The 17,764-nt window shown below is 47.8% G+C and overlaps 1 protein-coding gene across 1 annotated transcript; it reads left to right on the top strand.

Annotated features, from left to right (window-relative positions):
• The first annotated feature begins 351 nt into the window (after window positions 1-351).
• Window positions 352-8,074, top strand: SSTR4 (somatostatin receptor 4). Its single transcript, XM_023731395.1, is given in 2 exon segments — window positions 352-560; window positions 563-8,074. Coding segments are annotated over 2 exon segments (1,149 nt in total). The 5' UTR covers window positions 352-385; the 3' UTR covers window positions 1,537-8,074.
• Window positions 8,075-17,764: the final 9,690 nt, after the last annotated feature.

The following is a 17,764-nucleotide window of genomic DNA, read 5'->3' as shown; positions in this document are numbered from 1 at the left end:
CTGCAAAGGGCTGGGAAAGCCGGATCGGATGGGAGGGCAGACAGTGGTGGGGAGCCGGACGCAGCGCTCAGATTAGGGGTGGAGGGTAGGGCCGGAGGCGGGGCCAGAGACCAGGAGAGCCGGGGCTGCGCGAGCAGGGGGCCGGGCAGTGGGAGGTAAAGAACTGGGCGGGGCCGCGAGGAATGGGAGTGCGGAGCGTGGAAGGGGCGCGGGCAGGCGGCGCAGGCGGGTGGACGCCCGAGGCGTGGGGCGCGTGGGGGATCAGCTGGCTCACAGTGGTGCCCTCTGCGCGCGGTTCTGGCGGAGCTGGCGGAGAGCTGCTCGTCTTCGCGCAAACCCCGGTCCCAGCCGCTCCGTGATCGCCCTGTCCGCGGGCACCCCGGGCATGAGCGAGCCCCCGACGCGGCCCCCCGGGGGAGAGGAAGGGCTGGAAACGGCCTGTCCCCCGGCGGCCAACTCCAGCAGCGACCCGGAGGAGGCGGCCGCAGGGGCCAGGGGTGCGGGGGCGGTGGGCATTGTCGCCATCCAATGCATCTACGCACTCATGTGCCTGGTAGGCCTGGTGGGAATGCCCTGGTCATCTTCGTGATCCTTCGCTACGCCAAGATGAAGACGGCCACCAAAGTCTACTTGCTCAACCTGGCCATTGCCGACGAGCTCTTCATGCTGAGCGTACCCTTTGTGGCCTCATCGGCTGCCCTGCGGCACTGGCCCTTTGGGTCTGTGCTGTGCCGCGCTGTGCTCAGCGTGGATGGCCTGAACATGTTCACCAGTGTCTTCTGTCTGACCGTGCTCAGCGTGGATCGATATGTCGCCGTGGTGCACCCTCTGCTTGCGGCCACCTACCGGCGGCCCAGCGTGGCCAAGCTGATTAACTTGGGCCTGTGGCTGGCTTCCTTGCTGGTCACCCTACCAATCACCATCTTCGAAGACACCTTGCCAGCACAGGGCGGTCAGGCCGTAGCCTGCAACCTGCGCTGGCCGCACCCAGCCTGGTGGGCGGTCTTCGTGGTTTATACGTTACTACTGGGCTTTCTGCTGCCTGTGCTGGCCATAGGCCTGTGTTATTTGCTCATTGTGGGCAAGATGCGGGCGGTGGCTCTGTGGGCCGGCTGGCAGCAGCGGCGGCGCTCGGAGAAGATCACTCGGCTGGTGCTGAGGGTGGTGGCCGTCTTTATGCTCTTTTGGTTGCCTTTCTATGTGGTGCAGCTGCTGAACCTGTTTGTGACCAGCCTCGATGCCTCCATCAACCACGTGTCCCTCATCCTCAGCTACACTAACAGCTGTGCCAACCCCATTCTCTACGGCTTTCTTTCTGACAACTTCCACTGTCCCTTCCAGAGAGTTCTCTGCCTTTGCTGCTGCTGCCTGGATGCCTCAGGAGGAGCCAAGGAAGAGCCCCTGGACTACTACACTGCTGTCAAGAGCCATGCTGGGGCCCGGTGCATATGCCCCTCACTGCCTGGCCAGCAGGAGCCTGTGCAGCCAGAACCCAGCCGCTAGCAAGTCCCGCTCACCAGGACCACCACCTTCTGAAGAGCCCTGTCACCATCCTTATGCCCAGCAGACTGCCCTCTCCTGAATCTCCCCTAAGAATCTCCACATGGCCCCCCAAAGCCAAGTTCCAGCAGTCTGTGCTTGTCCTCAGAGCATCAGAGTTCCTCTGCTCTTCTCCTCTTCCCAGGATTCTGGCTGTCAGGAGAACACCTCCTGGGGTTGGGACTCTTCTGGGAACTGGTGTAGGATGTTAGTCATTTCTGAACCCCTGGCTGTTTTTTGAGGGGTGGGTAGGACTTGTTTCAGTGACGCTGCTTGGGAGAGGACCATCTAGAGGGTGGGGAGTTGCTCTCTGCATACTCTCTGCCTGGTGGGGGTACAGCATGTACTGAGAGAGGGAGGAAGAAGGATGCCTCCTTGCACACTCTCTTTGCTTCAGATCTTGGATGTCTTCTTGCTAAGTGATACTTATTTGCAACAGTCTGAGGTGCTTGCTTCTCTTCCCTCCATACCAAACATCTGCCTGCAATCACCAGTGTCCTGGCTCATCCTGGGCCAGTGGAGGCTTCCTGTGAGTGGAGGGATTTGGAGAGACATGGCATGGGGTTTATTACCAGGTGTGAAACCAGGTCAGTAATAAGAGGCAGAGAGGATAAAATCTCATCCAGCTCCTATGATGTGATTTCTTGTCCTTTGCCTTCAGTGTGGGAAAATGAGATCTCATTAAGGTAGCACTTTATACATGGTGATGAGTGGGAGGGAAGCCAGGAGCGGGAAAAGCAAACAGGAGAGTTGGAATGAAAACTAACCCAGGTTTTTGATAGAGGAGGCAACTCTATCACTCACACTAAAAAAAATCAAAATTCAGTAGAGCATCAGACTGATGTAGATAATAAACACATGTAGTCTGAGCACAGTGAAAGGCCATAACTTCTTCCTAACATTAACCAAAGGGTAAATTATCGTTCCCAGAAGGAAAAAGTCGGCTTAAGAGGAGTGTCAGTTCTCCTCTTGGCTAGAAGGAGAGGTGGAGGCTATGGAATGCTTATAATGCTAGTGTTGGACTCTGGATTGAAAACATATTATTGAATATGTATGGGATTCTCTTTGGAGGACCTCACCTTGCTTAATCTATTGCTGTCGAATTGATTCCGACTCATAGCGACCCTATAGGATAGAGTAGAACTGCCGCATGGGGTTTTCAAGGAGTGGCTGGTGAATTTGAACTGCCAACCCTTTGGTTAGCAGCTGAGCTCTTAACCACTGCACTGCCAGGGCTCCTCACCTTGCTTAGCATAGCAGAAATTGATTGTGGGTTTGGTTGGCCCAGTCCTGGTGGTGAGAGGAAGATATGCTGGGGAGGAAGAGGAGAGGGGCAGCCCAGGAGCACCTCCTGCTCTTCAGAGGGGCCAGCATCAGTGCTCATTGCTTACAGGCAGGCGGCTTCCAGGTAAAACATCCAGGGCCTGACAGCCAAGCAGACTTTGCCTGGCTCTGGGTCTTGAACAGCCAGCTGGTGTTTAGAGATGGGCACGTGGGAGCTCTTGGCCAAGTAAAGAAGACCCAGGCCAGTGCCAGGAGGAAGGACAAGGCCTTCTGCCTTCCACAGGACCCAGGTCTCCTCTCCCTGCGAGCAGGGAAGAGCGAACACAGGAGTGTTTGGGCCTGAGCTAGAGCTGTGCCTGAAGTCAGTAGTGCCTGGTATATGGGAACAAACAGGAGGCCTGAGTGTGATCCTAGGTACAAGTGTCCTATGACCCCAGCAAGTGACCAAACCCCCAGGTTCTCAGAGTTCTCACCTGCAAAGTCACGAGCTCCTTCCAGTTCCAGCATAGTTGCTTTTTCACTATGGCTACAGATTTCAACTTCTCCCCTTCAGTTAAAACCCATTGCCATTGAGTCTATTCCAACTCATAGCAACCCTATATGACTTCTCCCCTACTCAACGGAAAAAGAAAAGGCTTTAACCAAACTGTCTTTGAACATATAACCATTGCTAGTTACCTCTTAGCTGGCAGAATAATTTGTAATTGGTAATCAGTGTTGATTGGTTATCAGTTGTCTCATAGAGTTGGGTGGGGAGGCAGAGACATAGGTCTCTAGGGTCTGCCCTTTCTAGTGGTCTACATCCATCTCTGAGAAAAAATATGTAGCCAAGTCTGTACTACATACTAGAGACATGACTGAATTGGAGTTTCCAGCTAAGGCGCTGGCCCCCCTAGAGCCCTCAAGCACACACACATGCAGACATCAGCCTTCCCTAACTTACCAGCACCCACTAGGGTTACCTTTGGCATCCTGCAGGAGTCAGTCCCTGGGTCTGTTGAGCTGTGTCTTTGTCCTCCCACACCTGGCATGGGGTGGGCACCCAATTCATGTGGTTGAACTGACTGGTGATGAGGTCAGGTAAAAAATATCACTTGCAATGATCATGGAGGGGCCCTGGTAGCGCGATGGTTAAGCCCTCAGCTGCTAACTGAAAGGTTGGTGGTTCAAACCCACCAGCCACTCTGCAAGAGAAAGATGTGGCAGTCTGCTTTCATAAAGATTACAGCCTTGGAAACTCTATGAGGCAGTTCTACTCTGTCTTATAGGGTTGCTATGAATGGGAATCAACTTGATGGGAAGGAGAGTTTTTAATGATCATAGGGTGCTGGGCCTTTGCCCCAGCTTGGGTGGGGCTGGGGTCCTTCTCTTCACCTTCGTGCTAAAACACCCTGCGGGAAGAGCGGTCTCCCTGTGATTCACACTAGGCAAGCCTTCTCTGGTAAGGAATACGCATTGACCAAGAGTCTTGGCAACGCTCCTCGCTGGCTGCCCGAGTTAGCGCAGAGTAAGAAACATTCTATTTTTAAAAATATGGCCTTTTTAATTTAGCTGATGATGCTTGAAACAGAGGCAGTATTAGGTGATGGAAAGAAAGGTGCCTGGGAGGCAGGGAACCCCAATGTGGGTTGTGCAGTGATTTAACTTCCCTAAGCCTCAGCTTCCTCACTGGACAAATGCAGGCCTTGCACAAAGGAAATGTTGAGTTCTACCAAGCTCTAAACTCTGTGCATTCTCAAAAACACCAGAGAGCTGTGATTGCTGGGATGGGGAGGGCAGAGACTGAATTCTTTTATGCTGAGTGCTTGTCCCAACACTTGTTAAGCATGAGCATTAATGCTGCCTCCACTCACTTGTAAACCCACAGTGGAGAGGTGGGGCGGGTCCATCATCTTCTCTAGCTGCGGAGCATTTTTGATCCTTGGGGTTTAACAACTTTGCAGCTGCAATGCCTCCTGCATGGTGGTCCTGATTTGTGTTTGGAGCCCATTAACAGTGCTGCTGGAGTGGACTGGCCTCCAGTCCTCCTACAGATGGGTTGTGTAGAACACTCCCCTGTGCTGATGTGCAGCTGAGACTGCAGTGAACTTAAGTCAGTGAGCAAGACTCCTGGCTGCATGGATGAGACTGGCCATAGTGCTTTCCTCAGTTGTCAGGGAGGTAGGTGGGCAATGAGGAAACCCTAGGCTGCTCTTGAGAAGCATCCTGGGTCTTCTCTGTCTGGCTCCGGCGCCCCTCTGTCCTTTCTCAGCACCATGCCTGGCCCGCTGCCCTGGGACGAGAGTATCTGTGTATTCTTATGTGTCCTCTCATACGGGAATGTGAACCATGCCTGGGGGTGGAGGTAATGGTTAAAAACAATACTAAAGCTTCTAGCTCCTACAATATAGTATCAGCTTCAGTCTGGGCTTGAGTTCTTCATAGAAAGTTCTGATGGACGGTGACTCGGAATCATTTTCTGGCTGCTGGGCTGCCCTGTGCCTATACATTCCTGCTCTGTTCCTTTCCTCCCTCAGGTCTTGTCACTCACCTTCTAAATTGACACCTTCCTGGACCAGATCTTTATTTCATAAATTCATTTCTTTCCCTTTATTAACTGTATTTCTGTTGTAAGCCACCTCAGTCCTTTGAGAATTAAGAGGAATGAATGAATGAGTGAGTGAAAGAATGAATGTGGTATTGGATTGGTGTCTGCAGAATTAAGGATTGGTATATCTGAGCCTCCAAGGAGACTCAGAAATTGTGCATTGAGTTTACTGGGGCCCAGGGTAATACCAGATATGACATAGGAGACCTACTCGGCACACACTCAGGAGGATCAGGTGCATGGATTTCATCCTGAAACTTCATATGTGTGATGCCAGCAACCTGACTCACTTCTGCAGACCCAGGGGGATGAATGGAGAGCATAGATGTCCTGTGTTTGGGTCAGTCATGGTATGGCAAGGGGCCAGAGGACAGGAGATAGGTCTTGTGACTCCTACATCAATGCATCATTCACTCACAGGGTAGATGTATATTCTGGTGGGTCAGAAGGTACTTGGACTACTACAACCCTTATATTGTATTTGATGGCCTTTTAGCAAATGAAGTTTTCTCCATGGGGGGAAGGGGGACTTTGCATCATTGTTCACTCCATTCTCTCCTGTAATTTGGAGCGTGGTTCTCAAAGTGTAGTCTGGCTACCCCATCACCTAGGCATTCACTAGAGATGCAAGTTCTCAGTCAGCATCCTGGAGACTTACTGAATAGGAAACTCTGGGGGTAGGCCAGCCCTCTGTGTTTTAACAAAGCCCTCCAGGGGATTCTTGCGGACTCACTCAAGTTGCAGAAGTACTCACTGAGGTCAGTGCTTCTCCAACTGTAGTGCCTACTAACATTAACCAGAGCAATTGAAAAAATCCCAGTGCCCAAGCCTCACTGCCTACCACTTACATCAGCACCCTGGGACAGGATACAGGCCTCAGTGTGTGTTCAGATCCCTCAGGTGGTTCCGATGGGCAGCAGCACTGTCCAGAGCTTTTGCCTTACTACTCAGAGTTGCCAGATAAAATACAAGATGCCCAGTTAAATGTGAATTTCAGATAAACAATGAATAATAAGTCCCCAGTATTGCCTGGGACATACTTGTACTAAAATATATATATACATATGTGTGTATTATACATATATATAGATAGATAGATAGATAGATTATTTGACATTCATATGTAACTGGGGTTTTTTGTTTGCTTTGTTGCTGTTTTGCTAAATCTATGCACACTATCCAAGTGTGCTCCTGGACCAGCAGCATCAGCATTACTGGGAGCTCGTTAGAAATGCTGCCTCTCAGGTCCCACGTCAGATCAGACCCGCTGAATCGAAACCTGCATTTTAACAGGATGATCTGTGTGCACATTTAAGTTTATGAAGCATTGTTTTACTGGCCCTTGCAGTGTTTTGCAAATGTACCTGATATAGGAATCACAAAGACAGCTATTAAACACACTCATTCCCACACCTCTCCCCTGAGTCTGACTCTGTTAGTTCCCAGTGAGGCCAGGATCTCGTGGGCTGGGGAAACCTGGATTTTGGTGTACACATCCACCACATCCTAGATCTTGTTGTTTTGAACAACATAGCAAAGGGCTGTCCTTGTCCCACAGCTGATAAGCATCTTCAATGAGGCAGCCTTTTTTCTTTAATCCCCAAAAGACCTCAAAAATGGTCTTTCAAGGAAAATATCAGTGCCAAAAACATCGTTAGGAAGTTGATGATTCTACCTTGGGGGGAAAATGAGATATTTATTATTACATTTTGATTTCATCAGTTATAGAGCATGATTCCCTAATGGTCATGGGATCTAATTAGAGGTGAAATTAAGTCACCTGAGAACCACATAAGGGGCTGTCGGCCTTGTGGATGGTGAGCAAGAGAGAGGGCAGCCAGATTTGGGGGCAAAAGAAGGGTCCATTAGGCGTTAGAAATGGGAAAGGAAGAGGAGGGCTGATTGGGGACCCAGAGATAGTCAAATAAATCTAGTCTGCTTTGCATTAGAAAGAAATTAAAGAAGAAATAAAAGAATTGATTTATTAGATTCTCTCCATTTGCTTTGCTCTGTCTCCTCCCTTATTTTATCTCTTTTTCATTTCCTTTCTTCTTTCTTCTGCTTTTCAATCTCTACTCACATGTCTCCAGCTCTGCCCCCTTAGGGTCCTCTCGCTTTCCTCTTTGTCTCGCTCTCTGTAGGAGGTAGAGCACTCATTTCTGACATTACAGATCAACACCCTTTGAGCATCTGTTTTGGATCCCACTCTGCAGAAGGCACATGTGCACATACACATGCTTTTGGGAGGAGACAAGGCACAAGCTCCCCCTGAAAGCCACCCAGCGGAAGAACCCCTGAGGATTGAGTCCATCCATGTTTCTTTCTGGTCCCCAGTAGCCTGTGTCACAGAGCTAAAGAATGTTGCATGTGACTTGTTACATCCATTGAGCAAGGCATCTTGTTTTCCATGTCCAAATGCCATGCATTAAACTTTCTGTGTTTTTCATACCGGTAGATTATAAAAAATACTACCTCCGTTGAGCTGCTTTTTTACTTGATCACACCCCTTGGTTGATTTTTGTCTCTGGGTCAGTCTACACCAGCAAACGGGAGAAGGACTGGTTGTGATTGTTTGGAGACAAATCAAAATCTATTGCCATTGAGTCAATTCCAATTCATAGGTGAACCTATAGGACAGAGTAGAACTGCCCCATAGGATTTCCAAGGAGCAGCTGGTGGATTCGAACTGCTGACCTTTTGGTTAGCAGCCAAGCTGTTAACCACTGTGCTGCCAGGGCTCCAGAGACAAATCAGCAAAGCAACAATTTATAGGAGTTTCCATATCTCCTCTGACTGCTTTAGCATCTATGGCCTAAATTATGGCCTTGTCTCAGCTCACTAGTCTGGAGCAAACTGCTCATGTTTTCCATGGATTGCATAATTCAAAGGGCATCTTGCACTGCACATTCCTGGAGAGTACATATCCTTCCAGTTTTCTGGTTAATGGGATGGATCCGTGAGATCTTAACCTTCTGAGACTTCAGTGATGTGCAGGAGTGAACTGGGCAAGTGGCCATGTCCCTGAAGGCTGTTGACACTCTGTTTGGGAGGCTGGCAGTGTAGACATGGTTTTACTCTAATCTTGTTCTGCTGATGAGGACTAGGAGTAGCAGCTTTTGACTTCAACGTGAATGAAAACATCTTGTGTCATAGGTAGAAATAGCCTTTGGCCACCCCCCAATCAGAAAACATGCACTGCCTTTTAAAATTACCTTTAATTTACTCTTCAGCGACAAGCCTTTTACTTTTTCCAGACAGTTGGGAAGGTGGGATTTGGACGTGATAAGTGGTACTCGTCAGAGTTCTTGCCCAGGTGTCAGCGCTACATCTTTGAACACAGCTGAACTTTCCCATGCATCTTTAAATCCTTGGCTTCACTTTCATTAAAAAACTCACACATAGGACTCCACAGGTGCTACAGGCTGATGCCAGAGGATGAACCACATGTGGCCGGCTTGGGCTGTACCGCCTCAGAAATACCAAATAGAAGCTTTAACCAGGACTGGGCAAATCCAAGCAATTTGGGGCAACTGAAGCTCTTCTCTAGCAGGTTGTAGGTTGTGAATTGCCTCCATCTCACACACTCTTCCCGTAAGCCTCAAATCCCAAGCACAAATGTTAAAATCCCAAAGCTGTGGTCTCTGCCACACTTCATGTGTTCAACACCGTTAGCCTGGGCTGCTCCAGAGCCTCTGTTATGCTGACACGTGTGCAGGCTGTGTGCATGTAGTCAGCACTCAGTGCTGTCATCCAACAACGCTCCAGGCCCCAAGAGGGGATGCTGAGCCTGAACAGGCAAGCCCCTGCCCTCATGGAGCTTAGAGTTTAGTGATGACAGATGACATAACCACAGAGAGGACGATTTTAAACTGAGATAAGAGCTGTACAAAAAAAGGAGTCTGGTTTCTATAGGATGATAAATAAAAGATCCCAACCTTATGTCTGAGTTCCTGGGTGGTGCAAATGGTTAAACTGCTTGACTGCTAACCAAAAAGTTGGTGGTTCGAGTCTACCCAGAGGTACCTTGGAAAAAAGGCTTGGAGATCTACTTCCAAAAAATCAGCCATTGAAAACCCTGTGGAGCACAGTTCTATTCTGGCACACATGGGGTCGCCATGAGTTGGAATTGACTCGACAGCAGCTGGTTTTGGATGTATTCTCAGGGGAGGCTTCTCCAAGGAAAGAAAGGTGGGAATTAACTAGAAAAGGGGTTGGAGAGAAAGGATGCTGCAAAGTGTCTGAGGTGGGAGGGATATAAAGTGCCCCGTGTAACTGGACAGAGGCTGAAGCGGGTAGGTGATGCCAGGTCAGCTGGAGATGTTGGTGGACACAGATGGGCAGGAGTCTGACCAGCAGCGTCTCGCAGGCCACCTTAAAGATTTAGGTCTTTGTTCTAAGAGCCATGGGACTGCAGTGGCGGGCTCTAATCAGGGCCTTGAGTCTATCTGGCCAAAGAAGCCCATCAAAACCTGTAGGCCCTTGTTAGAGAAGTACTTCACTTTTCAGGGGGAGGTTTGAAGAGGAGAGGTCATGTCCTTCTTTTTGTTTCAACTCTCATCAACTTTTTATCAAGAAGTTCAGGTCTACAGTCGTATGAATGCGTTAGCTTAGTGTCTAATGGGGAGTGGCGTTTTCAAAATGGGGACAACCCATGTAAGAAAAAAAATCCAAGCTCATTAGCTGTGTTGCTTAGGATGGGAGTACTGACTTTGTGAAAATAAAAATACATGACTTCCTAATTATCAACAGATACCACGGGCCTCAACCCACTGCAACCTGGGGGTTGGGCTGACTGGCCTCTTGAGACTTCATTCCCACAGAGAGTGGGCTGTCCAGGACAAGCAGCTGGCACAGTGTGGAGTGCAGGGTACAGGTTGAGAGGACAGCCTCCGACTCGCTCACCTGGGATCAAACCCCATGACCACAGGTGAATTAAGTAGCCCCTGTGTAAGAGGTGGAGCCTGGTGGCGCAATGGTTAAGAGCATGGCTGCTAACGAAAAGGTCAGCAGTTCAAATCTACCAACTTCTCCTTGGAAACCCAATGGGGTAGTTCTACTCTGTCCTATAGGGTTGCTATGAGGTGGAATCTACTCAATGGCAACGGGTTTGGTTTGGTATAATGGGCAGGACAGTGGTGTCTGCCTCTGATGTGCTGTGACCCATAAAGGGCACAGTGTCTGTCACAGAGCAATGTTCACTGTTCAGAAGGTGACCGCTGTATGGCCAAATGACAGAGAAGGGGGAAGGGTGGGTTGGTGCAGAGTTTTTTTTTTTAATCAAGATTTCTTTAGTCATCCTGATTTAATCATCTTACTTTTATTAAAGTATAATTTACATATGGTAAAATTTACTTTTTTTGTGTAAGTTACCGTCTACATATGGTAAATATAAAAATTCTATGACATTTTATAAGCATCAGCCGTTGTGTTACTGCCACCCCAGTCCAGATGAGACTGTGTCTAGCACAGCACGCTTCCCATGGGGTGGCTAGGATTTGTAACCTTTGGAGTCTAACCAGCCATACCGTGGAGGGATGAAACAAACAGAGGAATGAGGGGTACCAATTTAGGATGGTGATATATCAAAATTCAGGAAGGCCACACAATTATACCATTTCCTGAGTTCCTTCCCCCCTCGGCAGGGGAGGCGCAATACGTTTACACAGGAAACCACTCTTCTCTCGACTGCCTGGGTTTGAAAAGAAGCATCCTGGGCTCCATAAATGACTCTTCAACAAAGCTGGGGTTTGGGTACATTCCTGGGCAAGTTGCTAATCTCATAATCTTTTACTCTGGAGAGCGAGTATGTCTTCTCCGCAGGCCAGGGGCTCAGAACTTTCTTCGAAACCTCACAGAGTTCCAGTCTTTCCTTGGAGGTGAGAGCTCCCTCCAGACCTAGCCAGATGCCAAGACCTTCACTTTCTGAGGGCCTGCAGACAACTTGGAGTTTGGCCTGTGTGGCTCTGTTCATTTTAAATCCATGTTCATTAACAGTATCCCATGCTCTGAAAATTCACGATACAAATTTTAAACAGCAGCCGTGATGGGCCCCTGCACCCCTCTCAGATTCTTTTTCCTCATGTACCACCTCTTCAGAGGAGGACAAAAACATTTGAAGAAAGAAATGGAGTCAAATCCTGGTCAAGGAATTGCCTAAAGTAGTGCTTTTGGTGTAATATCACCATCTAAAAACAAGTGTGTAATGTGTGCTCCTTTTTTAAGAATGATGTTATACAAGACTTAACAGTCCAAAGAGTTCGTGGAAGATGGGGTCCCTGTTTTCAAGGAAAGTACGTTTAACTGAGGCAGAAGGAAGAGGGAAGGAGTCAGGGACACTGTAGACTAGCCTCTCTCTGCCTTGCCAAGTGATCGAAACCAAGAATTTCTCTACTCCAGCAACTAGGTGAGGTTAGCAGTGGGGTACAGCCAGCATCGGTGTAAAAAGAGTAGGATTCTGAGGAGAGGAATAGAAGCTGCACACACTGAACATGCAGAAGAGAAGTAGCTTCCATCTCAGGATAATATCGGTCACAACATTTCCTATTTCCACAGGAGGTTTTATTCAGGCAGAGATTCAGGGGAAGGTTTGGCCGTTGCCTGGGTGGCTTTATTTTCATAGATCCCAGTTTTGATTGTTGGTGCTTGTCCTTGTATCTCTGAAGCCCGTTTGCTGTTTGCTCCCCTATTTCAAGTGGGAGAGACTTTGATCGAAGGCATCCCTGCTGTTCTTTCGTTTTTCGTAATCCCACTTTCAAAACACACTGAAAAGAGTTTTGATTCTGTTAGACTCTGATGTTAAAACAATATTTAGTTTCTCTTGTGGGAGGAACTCAGTTGTTTGCCTACATCTGAACCGGCTGACCAAAAACAGGAGGAAGGACCCATCCATCACAACACAGAAAGATAGCCTTGGGCTCGGGCATACATTCTGAAAAAGAAGTGAAGCCAGAGCAGGGCGTTGCCTGTATTGTTTTACAAAGAAATGCCTGAAAAGGTCAGGGAATGCATTCTCCTGTGAGCTCGGCTGTCTCCCACCCAGTCATGACCATGCTGAAAATGTGTTTTTACATATTCTTTGTAACCGCAGTTTTCCCTGAACTGATGATACTATATCAAACCCCCACGTAACACAACAACACTAGTAGCTCCCCAAAGTTAGGACTCAGGGTGCTTCTGTCACCTGCCCAGTCCATAGCAGAGAGAGAGAGAGAGAGAGAGCTGAAAATGCAGTTCTTTACCACATCAGCACCCAAGCAGGCAGCAGGCTCAGTTCCTTAGCCAATACCTCATTTACTTACTTCACCCCTTCCGGCTCTCCCTCCCTTCCAGAAACTGCGTGGTGTGGGGGCTTAGCTGTCCTGCTTTTTGTGTTTCTTCGCACACTCCTGGTGTGCTGCCAAGGGTTTTGGCAGCAGAAGTCCAGGACACCGGGCAAGCCGAGCAGGGTGTTGGCAGAGATATGAGCTGTTTAATTAACGCTGTTTGCTGAAAGTGAAGAGAATTGGGCTGTCTCGTCATTGTTTAGAAAAGCTTATCTCTGTGATTCAAATGTGAAAACACTGGGTCCTTGGTGTGGGAGGGTCCGGAAGGGGTAAGGAAGGGGAAAGGGGGCATGTCAAAAGGAAAAAGCCCCCAATTCACTGTGTGGACTGAATTAAACCCACTGCTGCCGAGTCAATCCAACTCATATCAACCCTATAGGACAGAGCAGAACTGCCCCATAGGGTTTCCAAGGCTGTAAATCTTTATGGAAGCAAACTGACACATCTTTCTCCCACTCAGTGGCTGGTGGGTTTGAACCACCGATCTTTTGGTTAGCACCTGAACGCTTTAACAACTTCGTCATTAGGGTTCCACATGGACTGAATTAAATGGTATTAAAAGGGAAACTTCTTGGTATGCTGAAAATATTCTATATAATCATGATGGTGGTGGTCCCACAAATGTATGGGTTTTTCAAAACTCAGAACTGTTCACTCAAAAAGGTGAATTTTACGTATGGGAATTATATCACAATTCAAAAAAAGAAATAGCATAAAACGCACTAGCCCTCATCTGGGCCTTGTCTGCTCTTCCTGGAGCCTGGTGCTATGGCCAGTACTTCACAGGCCTGGAGATCTGAGTTCTTCTAGTCCCTAATCGACCAGCACCCCACTTGGAGTTCAGGTTCTTCTTTCTCCCTGCACAGAAAGAGGAAGATGAACAAATTTTCATAAATGATCCTGATGAAGAATTCCAAATGCTCCTGCCCTTTGACTAACAATACCACCTTCCTGGAAGATAAAATGCAGCAATCGAAGTTTTCACGTGGGCATGCACTCACTGACTCACAGGGGTCCGGCCATTCAGTCATGGGGAAAAGTCACAGAAGTAACTGTGACTCCACTAGGAGGCTTAGAGTCCCAGATCCCTACATGGGCCACTGCATGGCAGGCAGTTCAGGAAGGTTAAGAAATTCACCCAAGGTCAGACTGCAAGAGCCAGTGGCACAATTGGGTCTTTAAGTCATTTTTCTTTTGTAAGTTCCTCTTTGGACTTGGTAAACTTCATGTGTCGGTGTGAGTGACTGCTTTGGGTGAGGGCTGGTACGGGCCAGGCCCATTTCCCTGCAGCTCCAGGATGTGAGGCTGCTGGGTTCTGGCCTGGATTCCAGATCAGACCAGACCAGTTGCCATCGAGTCCACTGACTCATGGTCACCCCATGTGTGTCAGAGTAGAACTGTGCTCGATAGGGTTCTTGATGGCAATTTTTCCTGAAGTAGTTCTCGAGGCCTTTCTTCTGAGGTGCTTCTGGGTGGATTCAAACCACCAACCTTTCAGTTAGCAACTGAGTGTGTTAACCATCTACACCATCCCGGGCACTCCTCTGCCTGGGTTGGAACCATGGGGGAAACAAACGAAAAGCCCTTCGTACTTAGAAAATAGAATTCTAGATTATCCAGAAATACCTCTTTCATCTTCTCCCCCAGGCACTGCCAAACTGTGGACCATCATCAGCAAGCATGGACCATGACCATGACCATGCCCTGTGATTCTCCTTCAGATTTAGATTTCCAACAATAAGAATAACAAGCAGAGACCATAAAGGATGTCCCTGGCCCCTCTGTCATAAGGTCTCCCCTGGTAGCAAATGCTGGGGTAGTATTGATGGCTAACGGGTGTTTACTTGGTCCTGGTGTCTTTCTCAGAGAGGAGATGTGTTTACTTAGCTATTTTGAGGATCTTGAGTTCAGAGGAGGCCTGATAACCACAGAAGATGATCTCTCAGGTGACAGGAAGTGAGCAGTTAGGGAAGCTCCCAGCCCCACCCTACAGTTGCCTGGGGTCATAGGTGCCCACCTTGGGCTTTTGTTTCTGGGGCTTAGGGTGTTTTGGTCTTCTGTGTTCCTTAAGAAGATGCCTCTCCTCTGAAGGAAGAAATCCTAAAGCAAAGAACCCTTTTGCAATTTGACAGCTACTTGGTAGCAGACCCTCTTGAAGAATGGAAGGTAGGGCGGTGAGGACAAATTTGTAAGTTATCATTCTCTCCTCAGGACTCCCAAAGCAATTTATCTACACTCATTATGCTCCTGCTAAATCGATTTCTTCCATGATGTATGCTTATTACCAAATTAGGTTTTCTATTAGTCCACCAAACTCCTTAATCGCAACATTGCTCATCTTGTTATCCTTTCAGGGTGGTGCACATAGCAACCCCCCTCCCCCCCAACTAAGGTTGCCAACCTCATCTGAGCTGAATATTGAATTCTCCAGCTGCGTGTTCACAACTTCTCAGATTCAAACTGAGAAAGTATTATCCACATGTATAAAAATGCCTGAATATTTAAGCTCAATTTCCCTCTAACTTTTGCTCTATGAAGATATTGTTAGGCCCACCCATCCCAGAAAAGGGACCCAAGAAAGCTGAGTATTGAAAAGACATGGAAGTGAGAATGATCTTGCATTTCCACGACAGATATACTGAATCAGAATCTAAATTTTAACAAGATTCCCAGGTGATTCTTATGTGTAACTTCCTGGGAACTTAGAAATGCAAATTATCAGCAGGGGGTTGAGCCAGAAGGAACTGGTTCGAAACCCTGGATCTGATACTGGATGAGAGTTGGTGTTTAGAAAAGCTTGCCTGAATTTGAGCCACAGTCTGAGGCCCCTCGTGACTATTGCAGTTTTTGATCTCTCCAGAAGCAGGTAATGCCCACAGCTGGGATTCTAGAGATGCTCCAGGAAGGAGTGTTTCTTTAATTTGTCCTGCAAATAATCCTATAATGTATTTTAAGATGCACAGATTCAACTCCTTGCGTAGGGAGTTATGGTTACAGGAGGAAAAATAAATACTTGTGCACACATAGATAACATGAAATTCTTCTACAGTGAAAACATCTCATCTGGAAAGATCTTTGAAAAGTCAGAGAAGGTGCTGTGACCAGATGGCACTGGAGGTAGGGTGGGGAGAAGCCTCTATCACATCTCATGGGCATCTGCACTGTCCCTGAGGCCATTTGATGACATAAAATGAGGGGACTAAGGGAGGGGAGGTGAATAGGCACTTAACCCAGGAGCACACTGTAATTTATTTTCTACATGTAAAATCATAAGCCGGGTTTTTTTTTTTTTTTTGCCTGTGTTGTACTTTATTTCCAATAAATAAATATGTACAAATGTGCTGAGTTTACAAAATCATAGAGGAAAACCTTTGCCATTGCAAAAGACACACACGATATGATACATTTTTTTCCATACACTAAGTATGATTTCATTGTTCTAGCTTAACTGAACCATAAAATCTTCTTCACCTGCTTAAAAACGTCTAGAGACGTGTACCTAGTCTTTCCGACCAGAAAGCAAAGCTACAAAGTGAAAATTCCTTAGTTTCTTGAGAATAAAGTAGACGTGGCCTGCTACTTATTACTGACCAACATTTAATGTATTACAGAAGTTTGGAAGCTGTCTGGAACAGTCCTCAAATTTTGTGGGGCTGACAACCCGTGCAGCTCTTGTTAAAGTACAGATTCTCTTACAGTCGGTGGGGTGGAGCCTGAAGTTCTGCATTTCCAGCCAGCTCCCAGGGGACAGCTACCTTTCTTGTCTGGGAGGATGTTCCCAGTGAGTGGAGGGGCCAGAGGCTGAAAAGCCCCTGTAAAAGTTGGGGAGAAATTCTCAAGGGCCTGATCAGGTGGGGCCCTAACTGAGCATCCTCCAGGCTCCATTCCCAAGCTCCCAGATCCCACATCACCAGTAGACCTGGTTTTATTTTCACCATTTGTCCAGGGGTGACAGAGGAGAAGTGAGAATCCAAACGGTAATGAATCCTGTAGCTCCAGATTTTCCTAAACCACCACCTGGGAGGGGCTTCCCTCCTCTCCCAAATCTGGAACAACTATGAGAACATTTCCAACACCGTCAAAAATAATACGAAGAAAAATGGAAAAGTGCACAAGAAGCTTTAGCAACAATTACCACTTTTCAGCCCAAATCAAAACAACAATAATAAAAATCCAGGTTCGCTGTTTAAAAAATTTTAAATTAAAACAAATAACTTGGGTTTAATTTCTATGACAGTCCAGCAACATTAACTTCACCAAAGCCTCTCATACCTTAACCTCTGTTAATTTTATATTGCTCCAGAAACCATAAATAAATGAGCAAATCTGGTGAAAAGCAAATGTTCAACGCATTTTGTTTTTAGTAATAAAATGGGCTGTGTCTATCTCAGAGGTGTTCAGAATGGGGTTAGACACCAGCAGGGTGACTCAGGCTGGGTGGATGGCCCATTTCCTGAGAGGGGAAAATTGGGAGAAACGAGGGGGAATATGGGGCTTGGCTTCACAAACGCCTGAGGGCTGGAAAAAAATTCACCAAAATAGTTTAAAGGCCCTCTGACAAGCGAAAGAGAGAGAGATACAAAATGGGCATCTGAGACATACAGATAGAGAAGAAAGCAAAGGAAAAAAAAAATTCTAATACTTAAAAAAATAAATATTCTGATTATCATCTACACACTGATTACACTCACTAGTCCGCCAGGCACAGGCCTGCTGAAAAGGCTGAGGACTCCTGGGCCCGGGGCGAGCGCTCAGGAGCACCTTGCAATCTGAGTCTTAATAGTAAATTGTCCTCTCTGTCCGGTTGTCCGGAGACATCGTGGAGGAAGGTGGGACTGGTCCTTCCACTCCCCAGTCCTGCCTGGACTCAAGAAAAGAAGCTTGGGAGGCGGGGCTCTTCTCCAGTTCTGTCCAGCTAGGGTGCTTTGGTTTAACCAGGGAGCAAGGCTGGTGCGGAGGCAGCGGGGCTGAAGCACAGCAGGGAGGAAAAAGGCCACACCAACACCCCGGCCCCGGGAGGGCAGCCAGGCCC

The sequence above is a fragment of the Trichechus manatus genome, unplaced genomic scaffold, assembly GCF_000243295.1.
Source record: "Trichechus manatus latirostris isolate Lorelei unplaced genomic scaffold, TriManLat1.0 scaffold00042, whole genome shotgun sequence".
Taxonomy (NCBI): domain Eukaryota; kingdom Metazoa; phylum Chordata; class Mammalia; order Sirenia; family Trichechidae; genus Trichechus; species Trichechus manatus.
Note: the sequence above shows the minus strand (reverse complement) of the source record. Positions and strands in the feature narration are given on the sequence as shown.